Genomic DNA, 12,458 nt, shown 5'->3' with positions numbered 1-12,458 from the left:
TAGAGAAGATGGATAGGGAAGGTGGAGAAGAATCTGACTTGCAACTTCTCCATCCTCTCAGTTTTCCCCACCTACTGTGGATCTTTACGGAGATGGGTGGCTATACGTGCTTCCCTATGGCCATAGGTGTGTGGGGGACTTCCGTCTGTAGGATGCAACCAGTTTGACAGCTGGATTATTTCTCTCTTCCTTGGTTTCCTGGCATTGCTGTTCTGCCTGCTCTGTTGCTACTACCTGATGTTGATCTTTCAAGCCAGCTGTTCCCACAGCATGTTGTGTCAAGTCAGTGTTGGCCTCCCTTGGCTGTCCTTGCAGGCCTCCAAGGGCACCTTGTCCTCAGACTTTGAATTGCTGCTACTGTAGGTGCCCGTGTCTAATTCAGTCCTCCTCCTGCACCCCAGCTGGGCAGGTAAAAGCTTTCGCTAAGCTTCCTTTTCAACCCAGGCAGCACAAAGTCTTTGCAGTTTATTCCCACTGATAGTTGGGTGTTTTTTCAGCTGAAGTGACTGGAAGAGCTGGGAAGCTGCAGAAATTTTTTTGTCCAGAGAGACTCTGCTTTGTCACTGAGGTCCGTGGGACCTGTGGCCATGGGCAGCAGATGCTGGGGGCTGCTGGGAGAATTTGGTTCAAAATACGGTGTTACAGATGTTGGAGAAAGAGTCAGAAATTCAACCCAAACTCTGTTTTGAACACAAAAGCTCAAAGGCTCCTCTGATGGAGCTGACGTTCGGGGATTTGGTGGGGAAGCCGTGGCTAGGTGCTGCCTGTGGCTGCTCCACACCTCAGCTTCCCAGTCTGTGGAATTGGTGCCTGTATTGAAGAAGAGCTGCTGGGCTCTGCCTATGGCAGTGAAGGACTATGTTAATTTTTCCGTTTAGGTAAATGTTTGCCCTGCCTGTGGAGTCTGGAGAAATGGGTCTGTGTAGCTGAAGCTCACTTGGAATGGGAAGATGCCTCATTAGCTCTCAAATGAGGGGAGGAGGTAACAGGCAGGGATATTAAGATGCCCTTATTAGGAGACTCAGGGGTCACATGAGCTGCCCCAAATCCTCAGCCTCTCCCTTTTCCGAGAAATCTTACGATTTTTGATTTACTGACTGGCTGACCCAAAAGCCTCATTGCAATCAGAATGATGGCACGAGGCTGGAAAGAAATCAGACTGCTGTGTGTCTTAAGCCAAATGGGAAGGGAATTGCCCGTCTGCATTTACACACCCCATTCTAGCCTGAGCTGACAATTGCTTTTTGAGGGATTCCAGATCTTGCATGTTAATGTGTGCACAAATGCATGCAAATCCTATCTTAGGGAGCACAGCAGAAGCATTGCATGGCCCGGCAAGGCCGTGGCATTCTTGCTTCTTGCTTTGTCTGGAGACTGAGCTGCTCCCTGATACAGCCCATTTATTTCCATCCCAGAAGAAACAAGTGAGAAGCAGAGATAAGCAGGGCTGGTGGCTGATAAGGGCTGTTTACCGAGTTCCTTCTTTGTCCGAGAGGAATTTTAACATTTCTGCCACAATTTTAAACTCTGCCTTCATTCTTGCTGTTGTCAGGAAGGGGTTGAGCTCTTGTGCTGCCCTTCCTTGGAATATCTGTGGGTCCCAGCCTGGGCAGGCTTTGCCTTGGTGCTGTTTGCTGCCCTAGGTTCTGCATGCCCACTCACCAAGCTGGAAGAAAAGAGCCCTGCAGCAAGGAGATTTTCCTACAGGCAGGGGTGTGCTGCCCTCACAACCCCGGGGAGTTCTCTCCTGCGTGTGCCAGCCCAGACCCCAAAACATGCAGGCTATTTACTGGGAGAAGTCAGCTGACACGGCTCTTTTGCTGGAGCTACATACAGTTTGCAAGGACCCCCTTTGCCTTGGCTTCAGGCTGTCCCCCATCCCAGTTCCCCAGCTTTTTAGCTCTGTTTCTGCTTTCCCGGTTTGGAGTCTGCAGGTTTTTCACACCAGGGAGACCTCATCTCTCTTCAGAAAGCTGGGGTCATGCTCACAGCTCTCTCCAGAGCCTCTTGCACAGCATTAGTGTTTTCAGTGTGGTTTAGCTTATTGTTGGCGCCATTGCTGTGATGAAAGGGCTGTGGGAGACTCCAGAGATGGCAGAGGCTGTGCTTTGCTAACCACGGTGCACAACAAGGGACTGCCTCATCCCAGAGACCTCAGGGGTCAATTGGGTTCACATAGAGCTGTATGTGGGTGGACCCAGGCTGGAAGCGTGCTTCTGCATCCCAAGTGAGAGGGACTTGGGAGCCAGGTTCTCTGATTGGTGTGTTGGGTCCTGTTTGCTTCAGATTTCCTTTTCTCATCCATAGAGAGAAAAGGCCTGATGGTGGATCTATTTGCAGTGTCCCCCTGCACCAGTGTGTGGGTGGGGATAGGACTGGGGATGGGGGTTAGAGCCTCCGCTGAGAGAGGACTGACCACTGTGCCAAAAGCAGCACGTAAAAGCAGCCAATGCAAAATAAAGCACATCCATCTTGTAACTTCATCACATGAAGCACTGGCCTTGAGGAGAAGAAATTTTTCAGTCTGTTTTTGAGCCATTGCTGCTTTGTACCATGTGAAGTCAATTCAAGGCAGGCTCCTTTCCAGCTAAATCTGACACCAGGAAATGTTCTTTTTCTCCCCATTTGCTTCCCGCTGTCCTGGCCCCGCTACAGGACAGCTCTGTGTGCAGCTCCGTGCCGAGCAGCCCTGCCGATGCTCCCCAGCCCGTGCCTCCCGCAGCAGCCTGGCTGTTGGCTGGCTCCTGCTCTTCTTTCCTCCCTTCTTTCCTGCTTAACAGCTCCTTTATTTACCCTCCATGCCTAAAGCCAGTCGTGCTGTCAGCTCTCTTTGCTTCGTTGGGAAACACAACTTAATTGGTTTCTCCTCACCCACTCTCAGCTCCTGGAATGAAGTGATGCTTCAGGATGTCCCCAGCTTTTAGTAATACGTCTGACACAACTCCAGCCTTTTGTCCTCCCTGACGTTGGAGATCTTTCTGAGTCACTTCCCTGAGACAAGCTTGCAGACCTTTCTCTGGGATGAGAGCAGGATGGAAAGGCACAAGAACGACGCTGGGATTTCCAGACAGTGATTGGTGTTAATTTATCTGTGCTTAAAGAACACCTGCCCACGTTCTTCTCGAGTTGTGTGAGGTTGCACAGGCAGCAGAAGTTGCTATTGCTGAAGCTTTGGTGGTGGTGAGGTAAGGCTTGTGTCTGGCCAGAGCCAAGCTAATGGGATTCCCTTTGCAGGAGGTGCCATCTCACCTGGGCTGCGGGGCCCTGTCTGTGGTAATGTGTGCGCCACACCGAGCATCTCCACGCTCTGTTGCTCATCCCGGGTTAATAACTAAGGAGCTGTTGCTGATGGGAGCAGGCAGGCTGCCAGCCAAGGCTCTGCTCCTCTCCAACACCCACCAGCTCTCCTCTGTGGCATCAGCACCCACAGCACATTGTCACTCTGGTCACTGCACGCACGGTTGGGTGCTGACACGTGCATCGTCTCACTTTGTGCCGCTCCGCTGTGGGGGGGGGGGGAATACTGTTTTTTTTTTCAATTTCATCTCACATTTGAAATGTACATTTTTATATTAAATTTTTACTACAGGGAATTATTTTTAATTATAGTGAGCTGGAAGAGGATAAAATAAAGTTGAGTAAGTGAGACATATGTGAAGAAGTCATGGAAACCTGATCATAGAAGTGGAAAGACACTCCTAGGATGCTGGGTATTGTTCCCATGAAACAACATATTCTAATGTAAAGAAAATTGTAATTAAAGCTGTTAATCTTCTGCTCTTAATGAGGGGAAAGGAAGGGAACTGAATATCTCAAAGGCAAGATCTTGAATTTTGTACAGTTTGCCCAGGGAGGTGACAGAAACCCCATGTCTGGAAATGATCGAGTTTTAATGGTGCAAAGTTGTCCTGGCTTGGGGACATCACTGCTGAGTAGACAGGCTGCCTGTGTCATTTTCATCCTTTGTTTTTCTGACCAGGGAAGCCACTCACCAGCAATATCCCCTTGCCTGGGATGCAGGAGGGAGGGTGGGGTAAATCAGCTTCCTGACCCAGTCCTGAAGCTCCTGGCTGAATGTGGGGTGAGCTGTGGGATGGTGGTGGGAATGAATGACCTCTGGGGTCTACTTGATCATACATCTCACCTATTCACTTTTTGACACTGTTATTTCAAGTCCTGATTTATCTCGTTTATTAAAAGCCAAGACCTCTGATACTCTCCTGCCATCTCTCATCTCCTGGACAGGATGTGTCTAGACGGGAAAAAGGCAGAAACCTGCACACTGGCTTTTTCCACTGTGGAGTGCTTATGCTCCCAGCATTGCCACTATCCAAGCATGGACTGTTGGGTTTGTCCCCCTTTGGAGCTCGTGATCGATGTCCTGAAAGTTAAAATTTGGCTAAGAAGTCCTAAACTCCATTAGAATAACTATCTCTAATGCCGAATCTGGGGCTCTGGAGATACGAATTATTCTTAACATCTTGTTGCCTATTGAGCTGCTTCTTAATCACATAGTGAAATGAGATGGAAACAGCAGTGAGAGCAGTGGCTTTGCTGAGGCAGAGCACCCTTCCACGGTAGCTGATTAATTAAAGTATTCACATGAAATGGTACCTTGATTATTTTTTAAGGAAACAGCCAGAGGCGATGCCAAGACTCTCCGACTGGACGCAAACCAGACGCTGGGGTGTGTGGGGGTCGCTGTGTGGTTTAGATCTGATGAAAGGCAGGAAATGGGAAAATCTGGCAAATCTCCCTGGCTTGACTTAACGGAGCCTCTTGACTTTTGCTGGAGTGCATTTTTTGTGCTGTAATGGCCAAATGGAAATTTAGACTTGAAGCTGGATCTGAGTGCTGGTATGCTTAACTGGCTTGTACGCAGTGGTGAAAAAGAAGGAAAGGTGTTTGAAAATTCCAGCCCCTGGATTTAACTGTTGCTTCCCTCTGAATTCCTTTGTTTTACTTTAGAGCAGAGAAACCTGCAATGGCAGCGTTAACTTTTCCCTCGCTTTTTGTGTGGTACCTTATTATTTCTGAGATGTCTCCCTTCTGCTACCCAAGTGAAATCTTATCTCATTCCTCAGAAGTCAGTGGCGCTTTATTAGTGCAAATTAATTCAGAATCCTGTGTGGTTGCTTTAAAATAGACACCACTGACCCAGCCTGTGGAAGAGCATTGGGTTTTCAGAAATAGAAGCCAATTTATCAGCATTCCCTTTAACCTCTTTTTCTTTGTCGGGCGATGTTTTCAGCCAGGTTTGTCCTTCGCTGTTACCCTGGTGAAGGGGTGTGATGATTAGAGGAATGGAACACCTGTCCTATGAGGAGAGGCTGAGACAACTGGGATTGTTCAGCCTTGAGAAGAGAAGGCTGGGGTGACCTTATTAGTACCTTATCAGCCTTTTAGTACTTGAAGGGGGCCTACAGGAAGGCTGGAGAGGGACTTTTTACAAGAGCGTATAGTGATAGGACAAGGGGGAATGGATTTAAACTGAAACAGAGTAGGTTTAGATTGGATATTAGGAAGAAATTCTTTACTGTGAGAGTGGTGAGGCCCTGGCAAAGGTTGCCCATAGAACTTGTGGATGCCCCATCCTTGTAAGTGTTCAAGGCCAGACTGGATGGAGCTCTGAGCACCCTGGTCTAGTGGAAGGTATCTCTGTCCATGGCAGGGAGTGTTGGATCTAGATGATCTCTAAGGCCCCTTCTGACCCAGACCATTCTGTGATTCTGTGTTGTCCTTGCAAACCTGCAGATAAATGCTCAGATTCAAGCCTGTGAAAAAAATCTCACAGACCACAAGCTGCAGGAACAACAGCCCCTTAAAAGAAGTGTTAAGAATAAGTGATATTTGCAGTGAACTAATCTAATGTCTGTTAAATTGCAACCTGTGGGCTGTTCTTTCATTTCTTGTGCTTTCCTCCCTATTCTGCTGAGCTGCAGGAAGTGCTGCCGAGCAGGGTGGTTAAGATTCCATTGTAGTGTGACTGTGGTTTTTGTAGCCTCCCTTAATTTAATTTAGCTTCATATGTTCAGACTATAATCAATTTTTATGCTACTTTAATAAGCAAATTTATGCTATCAGCATGCTAAAGGGACTTGTCATTCACAGCTTCCCAGTCAATCAACCATTTTCCGTATTAGTGAAGTGCTCAGCTGTCCTAAATTCAGTAACAACTCTGCAATTACAGCTGGCATGTCAACCTGCACCAGGCGGGTGCACGGCCCTTGCCTGTGCTGGCCCCTGGAAATGCTCCTCGTGGTGCAGTAAAGGGACAAGCAATTGCGTATCCCAAAACATTGGGCAGTCTGACTCAGCTGGATTGCCAAGTGTTGTTACAGCAAGTATGGACTTTTATTTCCTCCCTGTAAGAGACAAATCCTGCGTTTGGAAATGCCCGAGCATAAGGAAGGGTTGAGTTTAGTCTCTGCAGGCCAGCGACTGGCAGGAACCGCTTTGCTTTCTTATTTAAAGTGCAGCTCACTGAGGCATCTCCTTTTTTCCCTCTCCCCTCTTCTTGCAGAAAGATTTGCCTTCACTGTAAGTGCTCCCAGGAAGAGCACATCGTAACAGTTATGCCTCTGGAGATGGAGAAGACGGTCACGAAGCTCATGTTTGACTTCCAGAGGAATTCCACTTCTGACGACGACTCAGGCTGTGCCTTGGAGGAGTACGCGTGGGTCCCGCCCGGCCTGAAACCTGAGCAGGTAACGATGACACCACCCAGTTACCAGAAAATAATTGTTTTAATGTGTTCTTTGGAAATAGTTTTCCTGATTTTTCTTCTAGGGGTGCAGGCACGTGGCTGTTTCTGGGTGCACTAGAGAGACTTGCAGAGACAGATCTGGTCTGAATGCACGAATGGAGCAAAATACACGTGTGATCCTTGCAAGGACCTGTGGTTTTCTGCATCTGTAGATGTAATTGGCAATTGAGAGAGGGGAAACAAAATACTTCCAGGGTGGGATTTGTTGTGATTGTGCAAGGGAAAAGATACAGACATATCTACTTATGTTTCATTGGGAAAAAAACTGTGGGACTCCAAGTGTTCCCCAGGGACCCAGTGCTTGTGTTCTGCCCTCCTGGATTGCTCTGCGGTAAGTCCAGGGCAGACAGTCAAAGCTGGTAGATTACTCTGAAAAATGGGCCAAAGGCTTTGTGGTTTGGGTTTTTCAAGCATGATGTTTGTGCCTTGCTGGAAGGAATAGCTCAAATAAAGCTCAAGTCTCTCGATGCAGGAATTGAGCAGGATGGATTAGACCTCAGCGTGCTGTCTGTGCAGAGCAGGCATTGATTCTATTCCTTCCAGTGTACATGATTCCTTTGGTTTTTATGCTAGTCTTTTACGTGTTCAACTCAGAACTTAATTTGCAGAGGAGATTGCAAAATGAGCTTAGCCTTGATAATTGCTATGGCAATCATTTTAAATTGTGTAAGGAGGCTGGGAGAGGGTGGAAAGCTTTCATTCTTACTGTTGTAGTTGCTGTCCTTAAATACTGTGTTTTCATGAGCTTTTATTCAGACCGGCTTAGGCATTTCCTGAAATATTTTGGCACTACCCGTAGGCTGTAAATATTATCTGTCTGATTAGAGAAAATCCAGTTGTTTGGTGGTTTGGGGTTTTTTTTTCTTGTCTTTACAAGCCTCAACCTTCGCTTGAAACTCCACAGCACTGTGTGTTTCATTTGGTGCCATCCAACCATGCAAATCAGGCAGCAGCCTTGTTTTCTGTCACCTTCCTTATGTTAGAGGCTCCTTTTGTGCCTCCCAGGACATAGTGTGTGGACAAGTGCAGATGGTCCTGAACTAGCTCTGCTGGTCCTTCATGCTGTGGGGACCTGAACCAGTTGGGTTTGGGGATCAGACCCAAGGTGGTGCCACCTGCTCTCTGCACTGTTTTCTGTCCAGGCGTGACAGTGGCTTCTGGAGCCCAAGCTGGCCCATGCTCCTGTTGTTTTGAGTGGAAATACAGGTATTTAGTGACAGGTGGCACCTGACCAGGTAGATATGGTGTCTAATAAGTACAGCATGGCATGGACAGAGATTGAAACCCACTTTGAGCATGGTGGTGACATATTCCAGAAGACCTTTGTGCTTCTTTGATACCTCAGGTGCTCTTTAAGAGCTCCTGTGCTATCAGGGAGTTTGGGATGCTCAAGAGAAAATAGAAATCCATTAGCTCTATCAGTAGCTACTGACATCTCATGCATTACCCAGGTTAATGCACTTTTAGGTTCTTCCAGCATCTATTTCTTGCAGGAGTCACAGTGCTCCTCAATACAAACACTCGTTTTCTCATTATGCTCCTCGGTCTTCATTGCTGGGCCTTTTAGCAGATTTGCCACTTCAGACCTGTTTCTAATCACCATGGAGATGAAGAGCAGCCGTAAGCAGAGCCAGAGACAGGCACTGAAATCCGTCCAGCAGAGCTCATTCACCAGCCCTTCCTGAGTTTTCATGTGTGAGATGCGCCACTAAGGAGACAAAAGTGAGGTGTGACTTCCCTGGGCTGTGCAAGAGCTGGGTGTGACTTCTCTGGGCTGTGCAAGAACCACACTGCAGGGCTGGGATTTGTCCCTTGGTGAAGAGCAGCACCCTGAATTTCATGGAATCATAGAATGGTTTGGGTTGGAAAGGACCTTTAAGGATTATCTGTTTCCAACCCTCCCTGTCATGAGCAGGGATGCCACCCACTAGATCAAGTTGCTCAAAGCCACATCCAACCTGGCCTTCAGCACTTCCAGGGATGCAGAATTTCTCCCGGAGTTATCATGTGGCTGGGGTATCACGGGGCTGGAAGTGTCCCAGTGTGCAGGAAGGGTCATTTGCCTCCTGAGGGATAGGAGATACCTCTGCAGTGACTCTCTGGAGCTGTGCAAGGCTGCAGACAGACCTGTGGCTTTTTGGTCAGTGAGTCAGGTGTGTGCACGTGATGTGGAGCCCCTGCAAGGCTGTGTCTGCCATGGAGCAGCTGGTGGGCTCTACTCTAGCTGAGGACGCTGATGTCAGTCTGGGCTGAAAATACAGATTTACAGGCAGAGAATTCTGCCTTCTGCTGTTTCACTGTCGTATTTTTTTGACGTGAAACAGATGAAATGAAACAACTTTTTCTGCAATATTCTACTTTATTAAAACCTCTACACAGCATATGAACTAGGGAGGTAAGTGTTCCCCTGAAAGACTAATGCAGTTTTCTTATTATACTTGGACGACAGCCTTCCTACCTCGCTATTCTTGGGAGACAGTGTTCACATCTCACTCAACGCAGCAATTTACAGGATTTCAGCAGGAAGGAGTTGGCCTGCAAACATGACATCGGTTTTTGGCAGTATCCACAGGTCATTTCAGAATTTGGAGAGTCCCTTCAATCCAAAGCTTAAATTATTAAGTGTCATTTAGAGGGGAATTGACTCAAATCTCTAAGGTTTCACTGAATTCCTGGATACTAATTCAGGCATCAGCTGGTCTGTGGTACCTGCCAACTAGTCAAAATTTTGTTGCTTACTCAGTGCCCACTACTGAAGAGAAAAAAACAGTGGTCCAATGTTCACAGATATTGATCCAAACTTTGCAATATGGAGTGGAGCTGGAAGTTGTTCCTTATATTATGACTCATCAATGTGTAAGATTACAAAATCCTTTACTCAAAAGCCATAAATATTATATATTCCTAAATATGTTCATAACACAAGGATTAAGATAGCAATATAAAAAAATTATAATACCCCTGCATTAAGGTAGGATAAAATTTCATCCGGAAAAGCAGCCAAAACATATGCCATTGCTGCTCAAGAAGAGGGTTATAAACTGGAAGGACACTGGAAGTACTATTTCGTTGAGGAGACTAGAAGAGCTTGTTTTGTCCAGCCTAACAAATTGAAGGATTATGATCACTCCCTGTGCATTAAAGGAGGAAGAGCAGTTACTCAAGCTCCAACTTTGGCACAAGAAAATAGATATAAATGGGCTCCAAATGCATTCAGGCAGGAAATTGGAAGAGATTTCAAACCATCAGAGGTGTAAGGCTCAGCGGCAACCTGCCAACAGGGAGAGCGATGGGTAAAAGCCTGAGACTGAGCTCCATAAATTACAAAGTGATTAGAAAATGTGGTTTCTTGTAGTAGCAATCAGCTACACAGGATGGCCAGGAGGCTCCTGTGGGGTCTAATTCCACTTGGATTGGACCTCAATGAGAAGTTGTCTTATGGCAGAAGAGGGACTTCTCTTGTGGAAGATAAGGAATGGCAGAGGTGGCTGTACAGAAGCTCTGGACACAGGCTTTGAGAAATACTCTTTCCCTCTGCCTGCAGTTCAGTGGTTGGATAAAGAAATAACTGTGAGAGTCTTGAAATGGGCAGACACTAATAGAAATGTGTCCTCAGCAAAGCAAGATCCCAGACTGAGCCTGGCTGCAAAGTCAGGGGAGGCAACTTCAGGAGCCAGTTTGTCTGCTGGGGCTGGCAGTCTGACAGCTGATTCTCCCTGGACTGACATAAGTTTTGAGGGCAAATGCTTAAAAATAAGTCCTTTTGTGATGTGTTTTTCACATTTTTAGGCAAGGAAGGCATGTGTAAATACATGTGAATGTGCAGCCTTGAATTCCTTGGACCTGTGGTTTGGAGAAATCCAAAGGGGTTTCATGCCAGCTTGAATTTCTGAATACAAGGGATTTTTGAGGATTTCTATCTTTATTGTGTCTCAGTAATAGGAGCAGCTGGTTATGGGCAGAGATTTCCAATTAAACAAAAGATGGAGCTCTACTTCAGCTGCAGTGCAGCTTTCTGTATGGCTCCAGCATGCCAACATTTGAGACCCTTGCATGTGCCATAAGAACTTACATCCCTCTTGTTGTCAGTACAGTTGCTCTGGTTGAGGCCCTTAAAAAGTTATGAAAATCTCATCTGAACTAAAATCAGCAGCATGAAGGTTCAGGGGACGATTTTCCTCTAAGGCAGCTGTTAGAGCTTGGACCTCAAGAGCTTTGCAGTGATGTGAAACTCATAGCTGTCACAGGGAGTTTATTCAGGGGCTGACATACATGTTAATTCCTCTTCTGGGTCTTTTGCAAGACCTGCAGCAAGAGCTTGAGTTATAAAACCTCCAAGTTTCATCAGTTGCTGTTCAGGTCACGCAGTGAGGAAAGGAGAGTGGAGGTGAACCTACACTGAACATGCATTTACACCTTACCTAAAGATACCCATTTTCACCACCCTGGTGTGGTAGAAAGTACATTATCTGGGCCAGGCGTCTCTAGGGGGACATGTGTCTCATTTGTGCCTGTGGGTCATGGTCAAGTGCATTTTACCTTCTCGTCCTTTCTTAAGACTTCTCAGTTCAGCAAACTGTTTCACTCCTCAAGAGACTAAAGTCTTGCATGCAACAAGGAAGGAGTAAGACAGACCAAAGCAATCCTGTGCTGTGCCCCAAACATGTATAGTAGTGGGAGCAGAGAAGCTAATTTATGATCTGGTAGAGGAAGGACAAAAGCCCCATGAAGAGCTCTCCCTTCCTGGCAGGGCAGAGTGGATGGGAAGCCGAGTGTGCTGAGGAGAAGCTGTAACTCATGAACCCCAATCCAAGGAGCTGCAGCTGCCTCTCATTTTGCCCCCTAACACACGTGCACACTGGAGTATTTTAAGCCAAAAGCCGCATTTCAGCACAATTTTAAAAGCTCTCCAGTTTCACTTTGAGGTAGCGGTAAGTCCATCACCTTCTCAGTGAACTCTCTCGGTATCTAAATAGCCTGGCAGTTAGCGGCTCTTATTTCAAGGCTGGAGCTGTCTAAATCCAGCCTCCAGGCATCAGACTGTACCGAATGCTTCCCAGCTGCTGGATGGAGCAGCAGTCCCGCACATGGAATGCTTTCTCCATGTGTGATGCCATTGCTGCGTGACTTGGGGGCGGCTGCGGCGGGTTAGGAGATCCTGGAGCTATTCCTTCTGCCCTGGAGCAGAGTGAATGGAGGAGTGTGAGTACATCCATGCTGCAAAAGAAAACATGACAAAACCATGTGTCTGGGCTTTTGCTCCATTTCTGTATCCTGGGGTGTTGGCCTGATCATGGTGAACCCATGGAAGCTGTTAAAATTACTTAATCCTTGAATAATCTTATTATGAGGGAGGGAGTCAACTGCTTTTGGTGGGCCACAGAAGTCAAACCACTTACCTGACATGGTTTGCTCAGTTCTGAAATTTGAAGCAGCTGTGTGGTGGTCAGCAGAGGTGAGAGGCAGGGGAGGAGAAGGGAGTGGAAAAAGGAAACTGAAAAGCCCTGAACTGCACGATATAAACTTGTCCTGGAGCTTTATTCCAGCGTGCAATTACAGCTTTTCCATGTTGCAGCATTATGCTAGAGAGCTATCCTGTGCCTTAGAAATCCAAGAGCATTTTAAGTGTGATACACAGGGGAATGATCAACGATGATCAATGCAGCAGATGATCATTATCACTCCTGATGCT

The 12,458-nt window shown here is 47.0% G+C and overlaps 1 protein-coding gene across 6 annotated transcripts in view; it reads left to right on the top strand.

The window, feature by feature from the left end:
• PRICKLE2 (prickle planar cell polarity protein 2) overlaps positions 1-12,458 on the top strand; it is a 104,226-nt gene that overhangs the window by 66,035 nt on the left and 25,733 nt on the right. For 5 of the 6 annotated variants that reach the window (XM_027640639.1, XM_027640644.1, XM_027640642.1 and 2 more), the window contains one exon: positions 6,524-6,707. In XM_027640639.1, coding sequence (XP_027496440.1) covers positions 6,524-6,707 — 184 coding nt within the window. Of the gene's footprint in view, positions 1-2,351; positions 2,358-3,850; positions 3,855-6,523; positions 6,708-12,458 lie in introns of those variants that run through there. The other variant, XM_027640643.1, reaches the window with a different exon arrangement.

Source organism: Corapipo altera, unplaced genomic scaffold (assembly GCF_003945725.1).
Source record: "Corapipo altera isolate COAL_440 unplaced genomic scaffold, ASM394572v1 55, whole genome shotgun sequence".
NCBI lineage: Eukaryota > Metazoa > Chordata > Aves > Passeriformes > Pipridae > Corapipo > Corapipo altera.
The sequence above is the reverse complement of the archived record's forward strand: the minus strand, read 5'-3'. Positions and strand labels throughout refer to the sequence as shown.